Raw genomic sequence first — 12,640 nt, forward strand, 5'->3', positions numbered from 1 at the left:
GCACCTGCGGGTATCACCTGGAGCACCCACGGGCACCGCACAGGGGACCCAGAGGGTCACCCATGGGTCTCTCCCGGGGCACCCATCACCGGGGGCACCATCCCAGCCAGTGCCGGGATACCCGGGGGGGGGGGGGGGGCAGAAAGCAGCAAATTCCAAACTCCGAGTACAAAAAAAAAAAAAAAAAAAAAAAAAAAAAAAAAAAAAAAAACACAAAACCAAACAAAAAGAGAACCAAACAAAAACCAAAATTAAAAAAAAAAAAAAGAAAAAGCCCAAACCCCACCAAACAAGACATATATATATATATATATATAATATATATATATATATATATATATGAGATTATATATATATATATATTCCTTTGCAATTTAAAGTACCTTAACTGTGTGGGGACCCGCGCCCCCCCCCGGCCCTGCAGCCCCATATATATATATGTGGAGATATATATATATATATATGTACAGGTTATTTGTTTTATTTATAGGTCACGAGGACTATTTTTAATTAATTTTTTAAGCCGACGAGCCCGACTAAAAACCCTCTAGGAGAGACTGTAGTGCATGAAACCCCCGCGGTGATTGTCGAGCGGAGCCCCCTCGTATCCCCATCCTGCGGGGGACGCCCCCAGAGCTTCCCCAGGGATGGGGTGTTCTCCACCCCGGCTTTGCGCTCACCCCGACCGTGGCCATCGAGGCCGCCAGAAGATAAAAAAAAAAAAAAAGAAGGGAGAATGATTAAAAAAATAGAAATAATAAAAATGAGTGGTGCCCCCCTCCCCCGCGGAGGGACCGGGGGTGTTGCATATTCCCTTTGGGCAGAGGCGGGGGTGCGGCCCCGGGGGGTGTCGGGGGAGCAGTGCAAACACCCCGGGGGCACGGGGGGCTCCCCGGCCCCGCAAGGGCAAGCCCCCGGCACGGCCCCCCCAGTGCCGCCCTACGTGCTGGGGGCCGTCGAGTTGATTCTTTTTTGCCTTTTTAAATTTGGTTTAAGGTGCTTTTCTTGCCAAGGGCGGGTTTTGGGGGGCTGCGGCCGCAGCCCGGCCGGACTTGCAGGCGGCCCGGGGGGTGCGGAGGCAGCAAAGAGGGGACAGGGGACGGCCCCGGCGGTGTCCCCGCGGGGACAGGGGACGGCCCCGGCGGTGTCCCCGCGGGGACAGGGGACGGCCCCGGCGGTGTCCCCGCGGGAACAGGGGCTCCGGGGCTTCCTCGGGGCGGGGGGACCCAGGCCCGAGGGGCGCCAGCGCCCCTCGCCTCCCCGGGGCTGGCCGAAGGGGCTGCCCGGTGCCCCCCGCTCCCTCCCTCCGCTGTCACTGTCACCGTTTAAAAATGCTTTTTATTTTTTTAATATTTTTTGCTTTGAGCTGAGCCTTTTCCAGCCTTAACCCCCCCTTCTTTTTTTTTTTCTTTTTTTGTTTTTCTATTAAAAAAACCAAAAACCTCTCTTTTTTTTTTAAATTTTTGTCTTCTTTTCCCCCTCTTTTTTTTAATTCTGTTTTTCATTCCTGCCCCCCCTCCCCGCCCCCAGCTGGACGCCGCCCCCACTCCCTCATTGCATTGTCCTTGCAGAAATCAATACTGCACCTTGCATAAAGAAGCGTCTCCTAAGGCTCCCCCCAGGGGTCTGGGACCCTTAAACCAGCCTCAACTGTGGGCGAAACCCGGCGGGACGCGACCACCCCGTCATCCCCCATTAATACTTATGGACACCAAAAAAACAAAAAAAAAAAAAAGAAAAAAAAAAGAAAGAAAAAACCCAAAACAAACAAACAAACAAAAATTAAAAACTGTTGACGACGACGTTTCTTCATGCCCGAGCAGCAGCGATGCCGGTGCCACCCGCCCACCGGTGTCACAACCCGCGTCAGTTCTCAGCCTCAGGGAGCTCGGGGAGTCTCTCCAGCCGGCGGAACGCTGGGGTTTTAAGGCAAATTCAGGGTTTTTAGGGGGTGTCGGGCCCCTGCTCGGCAGCGGGCACAGCAGGGAGAGGCGGCGAGAAGGCACCTCCTGCCGCTCCCTGCCGCGCCAGCCGGACCCCGGGGATGAAGCCGATGGGGTGGAGGTGGGGGCAGGCTGTGACCCCCCTGACACCAGCCCGGGGGGGCACAGCTACATTCACACGGTTCCATTCCTGTCACGAGAGCAGCCGGGCTCAGCCCTCCTGGCCCTGCGCCCCGTTACAAACCAATTAAAAAGTGGGGGTGCCCCAAGGGGGAGGGGTGGGACGCTGTGGCCCGCCCGAGGGATCCGCCCTGCGGGTCTCCATCCCTGCTCCCCCCCGCGCGGAGCCCCGCACGCCGCGCTCAGTCCTGCCGCGCCCGGACACCGCGTGCCCCCCGAGTTCTGGGGGGTCGCTGGCCCGGGGGTCCCTGCCGCCTCCCGCCTCGCTGCCTTTGGTTGCTGGAAGCAGAAAAAACAAATCAAAACCCCCCCAAAAGGGAAGGAAAACAAAGAAAAGAGAGGCAAAGCAAAGGGGTGGCCGCCCCCCCGGCCGGCCCCCCCCCCCCAGCTATTGCATATTCCGGTGTGTTGGCGCAGAGGATGCATCGGTATTACCAACTGGAAGACGTTTCTGAGGGGGAAAATCGGTTAAAAAAGAAGAAGAATAGAGAGAAAAAGGGACTTTTCCGGCCGAGAAGAAGCCATGCAGGAGGCGGGGGGGGGCAGCGGCCCCCGGCCCCCCCGGCCCCCCGGGAGCCCCGGGCATGCAGCGACTCCCTCGCACTGATATCGGGTCCAGTAATACTTAGGCTTCGAAGGCAAGGCACATCATGTGGTATAAAATTTCGTGCAAATTAGGAAAACATGGATTTTTTTTTTCTTGTGTGTTTTTTTTTTTACGGCTTTTTTTTCTTTTATACAGATTTTTTTTGTTGCTTTTTTTCCTCTTTTTTTTTTCTCTTTTGCTGAAGGGGAAGGTAGAGCCGGTTAATAAGAGTCTGCCATGCACAGCATCAGCCAGCCGCGGCTGGGTTGAGCCAGGTCACCAGATCCTGTTAAAGCACCATGCAGTTTATTTGTCTTTTTTTTTTTTTTTTGTCTTTTTGTCTTTTTTTAATGTGTTTCTTTTCTCAGATTTAAAAAAAAAATCTGGTTTCCCTCTCCGCCAAGCGCTTTTTTTTTGTTGTTGTTTTTTTCTTTTCTTTTTTTTTTCTTTTTTTTTCCTTTTTTTGGGTGGGTTTTCTCCTTTTCTTGTCCTTTGTTATTATTTTTCTGTCTCCCGGGATTTCCTGCGTCAGCCCTTTCCCCGGTGTCTCGTTGTGCCGTCCCGGGGGGGTGGGAAGCGGGGGGAAGCGGGGGGGAGAGCGGGGGCCACGGGGATGGGGGTTGCGATGCCGGTGGTCCTCGGGGCGGCTCTGGGTGCCAGGGGACGGGGCCAGGCGGGTGGTGACGGTGGCCTCGGTGACATTCCCAGCTCCTGGACATCCCACGGCGGCTTCTCTCCATCGCCACCCTTCGGGTGTCCCCGGGCCGGAGATCCTCTGGGACCAGTCTCCTCATCTCGCTGGGGACAACAGGCACCTTCATCCTCTTCCTCCTCCTCGCCTCGGCCGTCGCGGGGGTCCCTCTGCTCTAAGGCACTGCCACGTCCCTGCGTCCCCTCCCCGGCCACGCTGTCACCGCACGGGACGGGGGCGGCCGAGCGCTTCCTCCCGCGCTGCCCCCGGCCGGGGGCTCCTCCGGGCAGGCCGGGACCCCTCCCCGCCGCAGTTCAGGCACTTGACGCGGGTCTGGGGGCTCCGGGGAACTCCGGGGGACTTCGAGGGGCTCCGGGGGGCTGGCTCTGCCCTCGCCGTCGCTCGGGCTTCTTTGCTCCATCCTTTTGTATCCAAAAAAAAAAAAAAACCAAAAAAAAAAAAAAAAAAAACCAAAACAAAACCAAAAAACCAAACCCAAAAAAAAAAACAAAACCACCAAACCCAAAAACCCCAAACCAGCCGTCCCGGCAAGCCGGTGCCGGGGACTCCATCTCCTCCTCCTCCTCTTCCTCCTTTTTTTGTGATTTTGTTTCCTTTTCTCTTCTTCTTCTTCTTCCTTTTTTTTTTTTTCTTTTGATGATTCCCTCTTAAAAGTGCATTTCCTACAAAATGTGCAACACGAGCGCACCCTGCCTCCCACCTGGTACCTGTCCACAGGAATGCATAGCTCCAACACACGGACGCACGCCCCCTCCCCCCAAGCCCCGCGGAACCCCCCGGGCGCGAGGACACGCCGGGGACACAGGGACACGGGTGGGGACACACGGGGCTCGGCCCGGTGCAAGCCTGGGGGAGGAAGGCGACCAGAGAGATAGTGACCAGTGCCTCGGCGCGACGGTGGCCGCCGGGCTGCGACAGTCTCCGTGCCGTGTCCCCGATGGAATCGGGGTGCCACCGCCGCTGTGACATTTGGGGCCGTGGTGGGAGAGTCCCGACACCGCGTCCGCGCGGAACCGAGGAGCCACCTCTGGCCGTGCCCATGCACCCTCTGTGGTCACAAGCCCCCTCCTCCTGTGCCACCCGCTCGATCCACTGTGCCACCGCGTAACCGTCACCGTGTCACTGCAGCACGATGTCACCGTCCCCGGAGCGCTCGCACAGCACGGAGCGTCACCCGCCGCGACCGCGAGCGCGCCCGGTCCGCGGGGCTGCGGCAGCGGGAGGGGTTCCCCACCCCGCCCCGCCGCGCCCCACCCCAGCCCCGGGGCCCCCCGACAGTCTGGGCCCGGGGGGTCGGCGGGGGAGGTTTGATCTTTTTTACTCACGTAGAGGCAAGAACGAGAGAGTCAAAGCCGTTTGCATATTCGGCGAGCGGCCGGCGGGGCTCGGCGCCGCGGCCCCGCAGCCGCTCCGGGAGGCATTGCTGGCACCGCTTGTGTCAGGTCTCAGCGCGGCGCCGGCCGACGGGGTAAATAATAGTGTTTTTTTCTTTCTTTCTTTTTTTTTCTTGTTTTTTTTTTTTTTTTTTTTTTGTTTTCTGGCGCATCGTCGGGGTAGGGGGAAAGGTCCTCTTGGGATGGGTTGTTGGTTGGTTTGTTTTTTGTTTGTGGGTTTGTTTTTGTTTTTTTTTCTTTTTTTTCCATTTTAAAACAGTATGACCCTTTTCCTTCTTCCTTTCCCTTGCTCTTTCCTTCGGGTGTGGGTTTTGCTTGTCGTCGTCGTCGTCGTCGTCGTCGTGAGGCCGCGCTCTCCGTCGTCACCGCAAGGCTGGGCCTGGTGCTCGGGGACGGGGATGTTCCTCTGGGGGTGCCTAAAGCAGAGGAGAAGGGAGGCGAAGGGGCGGCACGGCGGCGGTTATCCCAGGTACCAGGACTGCCGGGAGAGAGGAGAGAGGCCGGCGTTAGTGCTCTGCCCCCGGAGCTGCCCCGTCCTCCCGCCGGTCCCCAGAGCCCGAGACTGCTGTCCCTGCGCGGTCCCTGCGCGGTCCCTGCGCGGTCCCTGCGCGGTCCCTGCGCGGTCCCTGCGCGGTCCCTGCGCGGTCCCTGCGCGGTCCCTGCGCGGTCCCTGCGCGGCGCACGGGGCTGGCGTCCCCACTCCTGCGCTGAGTTTGTCCGTCCTCCGCACCGCGGCCACCCGCGTTCCCCTGGGGCCGGTCCCTCTGCACCTTCACGGCAAACGGAGACCCTCTCCAAGGAGTGGTGCCGCCTGGGGACAGGTAGAGGGGTGCACGGCTGGGGACCCCGCGAGGTGGCCCCCTGCCACCCTCCCATTGTTTCCCCCCCAGCCCCAAGTTCAAGTTCATTCCCGATTACCTCATGTCTGGTTTCCGTTGGAAACGAGACAGCTCGGGGCCGCTGCTTCCCTTAACCCTTCCAGGCCCCGCCACACATGACCAGAGCGCGGCAGGTCTCAGCTGCCCCTTCTGGGACACCGCCTCCTTCCCCCGTGCCTCAGTTTCCCCAGGCAGAGCATCCTCGAGCCTCCCCGAGCATGACAAGGGACACCCATTCACAGGGACCTTGGGGGTCCTGGGTCTGCAAGTGGCTCTGACCCCTATATCTGGACAGGGACTCTGGCCCTCTGCTCCTCCAAGGTTCTCCTGGTGCTGCCCCAAGTCTCCTCTTTAAGGACCCAAGGCCCTTAGGGTGCAGGAATGGGGAAACTGAGGCAGAGTGGAGGTTGTGATCAGAGCCGGGTCCCCCGTGTTTTTCCTCTGGAACGGCACAGCACCCTTAGGTGTCCCAGCTCGTGGTTCCCAAATCTCACAGCCTGGCACGGCACAGCACCCCCAGGAACCCTGTGTCACTGCTCACAGCCCCAAGTGCCCACACCCTGGCACAGCACAGCACCCTAGTACTCCCCCCAGCCAGGGCAGCACCCCAGGGTGCCCCAACACGGCACCATCCACACCCCATCCCTCTGTCCTGTCACCCGTGTCACCTGCCAGGCAAGGCTGCAGCTGCCCCTGCAGGGAATGCTGAGGCCAGACCACTCATGTCACCAGTGAGGCCAGGAGCTGCCACCCCTGTCCTGGCACTGTGGCACTGCCTGCCACACCAGTGCCAGCTCCAGAATCCAGGACTAATGGAAAGCCCCTGGAAAGGCACACATGACCTCCCACTGCAGCTGGAGTGGCCATGGGCACAGCCAAGAGAGAGCAGTGCCCGTGGCCACACAGAGACGGACCCATGGCCCTGGTGCTGCTTCTCTGGTGATGTTCTGGGCACCTAGGCAGGGTGGTGCCAGGCAGGACGCAGCCAGAGCACGGCAGTGACCTCCCTCTATGATGGAGGACTCGTGGTGGCCCTGAGCCACCAGCAGTGCCTAAAGCCCTGGCACCGGGTGCCCGTAGTGAGGATGCCACAGCAGCAATGCCCATGGGCCACAGCGGTGATGCCAAGGCAGTGATGCTCACAGCAGCAAAGCTGGCAGTGGCAGTGCCAGAGCTGCAGTGCCATGGTGGTGATGCCCATGGTGACATTGCACATGGAAATAACCCCACAATGATGATGTACACTGCAGTGGTGCCCAAAGTGGCATTGCCCACAGCAGCAACACCCACGGCAGTGATGCCGTGGCGGGGATGTCCACAACAGCAATGTCTGCAGTGGCCAGGCCACTGGTGGCAATGCCCACAGTGGCGATGCCACTGCTGCGGTGATACTCCTTGTGGCCTCAGACACGGTGGCAAGGCCACAGCACCAATGGCCACAGAGGTTACATCCACAGCAGCAATGTCCCACGGCAGTGATGCCACAGTGGCGATACCCATGAGAGTGCCCACAGCAGCAATGCCCACAGGAGCAATAAACATGGCAGCAATGCCACGGCGGTGATGCCATGGTGGCAAGGCCCACGGCAGTGATGCCATGGTGGCAATGCCCTCAGCAGTGATGCCACGGCAGTGATGCCACGGCAGTGATGCCACGGCAGGGGCACCATGGCGGGGAGCCCACATCAGCAATGTCACGTCAGTGACAGCCACAATGGCAATGCCAGCACTGGCCATGCCCACGGTGATGCCATGGCGAGGGTGCCCGGGGCGAGGGCAGGGGGTCCCCCCAGCAGCATCCCCGCTCTCACCTGTGCCTGATAGATACTCCCAGGATCCCTTGGTCCTAATCCCACGAAGGAACGGTTCGCAGGGGGCGTGCCTGGTGCAGAGTAGGCTGGGGAACAAATGAGAGCTCATTAACGGGGCTGCAGGTGGCACTGCCATTGTCCCCCCAGGGGCCAGGCCCGGCCCTCTCCCTGGCACTGCTGGGACAGAGCTCCCTGGCACCCGGTGCTGGCGACCAGGCGACGTCCCTGGCTGTGACCTGATGGCAGGCGAATGGAGCCCAGGGGTGCTGCACCCAGGGCTGCTGTGCTCGGACGGTACCACCCGTGCTTTCGGGGCGATGACTGAGGCTGGAGGGGCGAGGTGCCCCGGGGTGCAGGCGCAGATGGTGCCCCTGGCTGTGCCCGCGCTGTGGCTTCTTGAGCTGAGCTGTCACGGGGAGAACAATGACAGCCACCACTTCCACCTGGCCACGTCACCCTGCTGCCACCTCCATCCCTCAGCTGGGGATCCAGCAGTGGGACCTCCAGTCCTGCTGAGCTTCTGGGTTCAGCCCTGCTGGAAGCAGAGTGCTGCCAAGGGGAATGGGGGTTTGGAGCCAGCTGCACCCCTTGGGGACAGCCAGTGTCCTCCTAATGCATCCTACCCTGAGCCTGCAGGAACTTGCACTCCTCTGTCCCTCCCCAAGGCTGTGACCCCATTATCAGCCAGGCCATCCCATGCTGTCCCCTCCAGATTGTCCAGGCTTTGGCTTCTCCGTGCCATGGGATCTCCACACATGCTGACCAGCTGCTGGCAATCAGCCATGGCCCATTACCCAGGGACAATGGCTCGATCAGGAAGGGCTTGACTGTGTGGGGACACAGCAGACACTTGGGGTACCATGTCCCATGGGTACAGCAGGATGGGAACAGGAACAAGCCCCTCGCAGAGTGTGGCGACGGCACAGTGTCCCACCACTGCGGCACACACCCCCGTGCCAGTCCGGGGTGACACCAGCTCCCCTCTGGCTGTTGGGCCCAGCATCCAAAACCCTCCTGGCCAAGGCACTTATGGCCCCTGAGGTGGAGGAGAGGGCAAAGAATTTGTCAGCCACCGTGGTAACAAACTCCCAGGTGCCACCTGCCAAGGGCTCTGGGGGACCCACACACAGTCCCTGCTCTGGTGTCACCTCACACCCCCAACAAGACCAGAATCCCCGGCGCCAAGGACCCCCATGGCAGCAAGAGTACGACAGCCCACACAACACACCAGGCACACCGTCCCTAGTCCCAGTGCCACCCGCGTGCCAGCTGCTCCCCGTTCCCGGCAGCACAGCCACCACCATGGTGGGATAAACAGACACGGAGAGGCCATGGCCTCCCCCACGGCACTGCCCACACTGAGGGTCTGGGCAGAACACTGGTTTGGAGAGCCCTGCCACGGCTCCACTCATGCTCAGAGGGACAAGGGGCTCGAGCTGGTCCCTGGGACCAGCACACAACCCCTTGGCTCAGTGGCCACAGCGGCCACCTGCCCAAACCCTGTCCGCTCCGACCTGCCTGAGACCCAGCAAACTCATGGCGTGCCAGCTGCCGCCCTCTCCCCGGCTGCGGGGAGGCCACCTCCGCCAACATCCCCCCAGCACCGGGACAGGGGGACACCCTGGGGGGCTGCGAGAGGAGGGGGCCAGCCGGGCCGGGGAGCAGGGTGGGCGCCGCGGGTGCTTACTGGGTGATGTCGGCGAGGTCGTCCCTCCCTCGGAAGTTGTCGTGGTGGATTTGGTGTCAGGAGAGACGGCCAAGCGGGGCATGCCGGGGGGAGGTGGCGGCGCCAGCATCTGCGTGGGCAGGTAGTGGCTGGGCACTTTCACTTGACCACTTCCATTTAACTGGGGACAACACAGACAAAAAACAAACAGCACAAGCCATTAGGATGCACGCGCACACCAGCACGGCCGGGGAGCCCCGGGGACACCCCTGGCACAGGCACGGGGTGTCCCTCACTGCGGACATGAGTTTGGTGGGTCTCAGAGCAGCCCTGAACGGTCGGCGGTGGCAGCAGGCAGGAAATGACGGCGGGACAGGAGGGATTTTGGGGACTGTGGAGGCCATGCTCCACGGGGGACATTACCCACAGTGGCGCACGCTGGAGCTGGGACCCCTCTCCACAGTGACAGGAGGGTCTCTGAAGCACTCCGTGGAGGAATAGGGGCACCCAGAGCCTCCAAAGGCTTCTGCACCAGTGCTCCATGCCCAACCTGGCCATGGGCTGCTCCTGTTCTGGTGTTCATCGGCCCAGCACTGAGCCACTGCACAGGGGAACAGTGGCCATGCCCCTCACCCTGGCATCAGCCCCTGCTGGTGAGGGGAAACTGGAAAGTGGTGGGCAGAGGTCAGAGGGGCTCTCCAAGAGCTCTGCATCTGGGAGGACAAAGAGGGGCAGAGGACAGTGTGGGAGCAGGAACACCCCCAGGCTCTTCATGGGTATGAAGAGTGCCCTTCATGGGGTGTGTGGGGTGCTGGTGGTGCGGGGTGTGTTGTGTCTTGGGGGCTCTGGGTGTATGAGGTGATGGTTGGGTGCTGCACGTGCTGGCTGCTGGGTGTGCACGGTGCTGGTTACAGAGGTTGTTTGGTGATGGGAGCATGGGGTGTGGGGTGATGGGTGTGTGGGGTGTGTGGTGTGTGTGGGGTCCCATGTCTGTGGGGTGCACTGGGTGTGTGGGAGTGCAGGGCACTGTGGCAAGGGAAGGCCCACAGCAGCACAGCGTGGCTCTGCCACCCCTGTGGGGACACTGGGGACACGGGTACAGCTCCAGAGGAGCTGACGGGTCACCCGTGGGCTCTGCAGGTAGATGGGGCACGTCAAGCCCATCACTCTCCTGGACACGCCAGCGGATGGTGACTCCAGGAGACGGTCACACACCCCTGGCAGACACCTTGCTCACCCCCAACACCCCAACACCGGCAGATGGCTCAGCCCCAGCGCCCCAACACCCACAGTGCCCCATGCTGGGCCGGGGCACTGCACTCCGTCACCCCAGACACGAGGTGCCAACGCGAGCAGGCACAGCAGCGCTCCTGAAGCAACGCACGGCACAGCTGGAGCTCAGCCCCAGAGAACACCCCGTCGGTGCCACCAGAAGACCCCGACCCCCCCGTGCGGCGGCAGAGGTGGAGGCGCCGCCGGTCCAGGGGACTCTCCTCGGGCAGCCCGGCTGGCAGCAGCCCCCGGTGCCCATGGACAAGGCTGCGTCCTTACCGGTCCGGGCTGCTGGTTGGACGGGTCGCAGGCCAGCGAGACGAGATCTTTGAGCGGGTCCTGCGGGTTGAGATGAGGCGGGTACCGGATGGCCGTGTGCGGGAAGTAGGTGGAGGCCGTCTGGGGAAGGATGGAGGTGGTGGGGAAATGCAGCGCAGACGATGGGTGCGGGCTTCGGGCGATACCTGCGGGCGACAGCAAAAGGGGACACGCACCTGTGTCACTAGCTAGCGGCTGCCCCAGCCCCCCGACTGCTCAGCGCTCACTCTGTGCCTCGGTTTCCCTGGCAGGACACTCACCACTGTGCACAGCGATGACGGGACGGTGGTGCTGCGTGAAGCTGCTCAGCCGGGGCGAGGAGTCCTGGGGTGATGGGCTGTTGAAGGGGGACTTGTCCATCTCTGTCTTCTTCACAGTGGGGGAGATGCCTGGGGAAAGCAGGGTCCAACGTCAGGACCTGCCATGGGACCCCAAATCCCATGGCTGCTGCCATCTCAGTGCAGTGTTGGGGGAGCTCATTCTGGTGGCAAGGGGCACCCCGAGGTCAGGGTGGGCATGGGGAGGGTGGTGCTGTGAGCGTGTGTCTGTGTGCCAGCAGGAGGGTGGGCACCTGTGTGGGCACCTGTGTGGGCACACCTGTGTGCATGAATGTGTGTGCACGTGTGTAAGTGTTGTACCAGCACAGCTCCGTACCTGTGTGTGTACACGCACAGCTGTGCACAGGTGTGTGCTCCTGCAGGTGTGTGCATGTGGGTGCACACAGCTCTGTGCGTGTGTGTCCCACCCTGGTGGGAGCCCTCACGGATGTCACTGTGACCCTGCAGCCCCCACATGACACCCACCTCCCCTGGCACATGGGGCTGGGGGCTACAGGAGCTCCTGGGGAGGCAGAGAGGTTCTGGCATGGGGGTGACCACCCCAGAGACCCCTGGCAGCAGTGGCTGCCCAGGTCCCGAGGCCACCCCAGGGCATGGGGCTGAGCGGGGGGTTGGCAGGCACGTTAATCCTCTGCCACCGTGGCTTTAGCTCTGGCCATTTGGCCCGGGCCTGGTAATGAGTTTAGCCCTTTCTCAGTCGGGCGTTAGGAGGATTTCCCAGAACATCCTGTACAGGATTGCCAAGCTCCTCTCCCCGCCGCCAAGGCTGAGGCTCCCATCAGCCACCCTTACCCCTGCCCGGGTCAGGCCACCGGCAGGGGACAGATGCCCTGGCACAGCTCCCTCCTGCCTCCATGCACCATTCTGGGGAGGGGGCTGCACCTTCCCCAGGACCCCCCTGCACCAGCCCCACGGGGCAGGATGGGGTACAGTCCCTTCACACACAGGACACAGTTTGGGGGCCGGACCTGCATCCCCCAAACCCCCCTCCAACAGGATCGGTGCCTCCAGCCCTCCAGCCAGGCACCTCCAGGCTCTGGCAGGGCTAGGGGGCTGGTGTGGAGCCCACCCCACTGCTGGGGGAAGCAGGAGAAGAGCCAAGGGAGGAGGAAGAGAAGCAGCTTCTTTGCCTGCACCTCAGGGTGTGGGAGCTGCTGTGCCAGCCCTGCAGCATCGCTTTAATTAGCCCAGCCCCCTCTTTCTTAATGAACAGCTAATTGGGGCTTGTCTAGACAGGAAAGGGAAAAAAACCACCAAGCCAGAAAGCTGTCCACAGTGATGTGGGGCTGGGGGAGCCGACTTGGGGCTGGGAGAAGCTGGTGTGGGGCTGCCAGACCAGGCATGGGGCTGGAGGCTGGGTTGGCCCTATAGAGAGAACCTGTGCTGAAATGGGGGTCCCTGTAGCACCACCACAGCCCCCACAGAGCCCTGCCCAAAGTGGGGGCCACAGACACACCTGGGCACCTACGGAAAACCTGTGCCTGAATCAGGGGGGTTTGAGAGCAGCCCCACAGACTCCATGGAAAAGCAGCAGGGATGTTC

The 12,640-nt window shown here is 61.3% G+C and overlaps 1 protein-coding gene across 6 annotated transcripts in view; it reads right to left on the minus strand.

The window, feature by feature from the left end:
• Positions 1-4,022: 4,022 nt before the first annotated feature.
• Positions 4,023-12,640, minus strand: part of NFIC (nuclear factor I C) — a 39,609-nt gene continuing 30,991 nt past the window's right edge. For 3 of the 6 annotated variants that reach the window (XM_068173979.1, XM_068173978.1, XM_068173981.1), the window contains 5 exons: positions 11,021-11,149; positions 10,722-10,906; positions 9,192-9,351; positions 7,505-7,590; positions 4,023-5,293 (listed from right to left, as the gene is read on the minus strand). In XM_068173979.1, coding sequence (XP_068030080.1) covers positions 5,276-5,293; positions 7,505-7,590; positions 9,192-9,351; positions 10,722-10,906; positions 11,021-11,149 — 578 coding nt within the window. In that variant the 3' untranslated portion in view covers positions 4,023-5,275. The remainder of the gene's footprint in view (positions 5,294-7,504; positions 7,591-9,191; positions 9,352-10,721; positions 10,907-11,020; positions 11,150-12,640) is intronic. The other 3 variants (XM_068173980.1, XM_068173982.1, XM_068173983.1) reach the window with 3 other exon arrangements.

This window comes from Anomalospiza imberbis, chromosome 27 (genome assembly GCF_031753505.1).
Source record: "Anomalospiza imberbis isolate Cuckoo-Finch-1a 21T00152 chromosome 27, ASM3175350v1, whole genome shotgun sequence".
NCBI classification, from domain to species: domain Eukaryota; kingdom Metazoa; phylum Chordata; class Aves; order Passeriformes; family Viduidae; genus Anomalospiza; species Anomalospiza imberbis.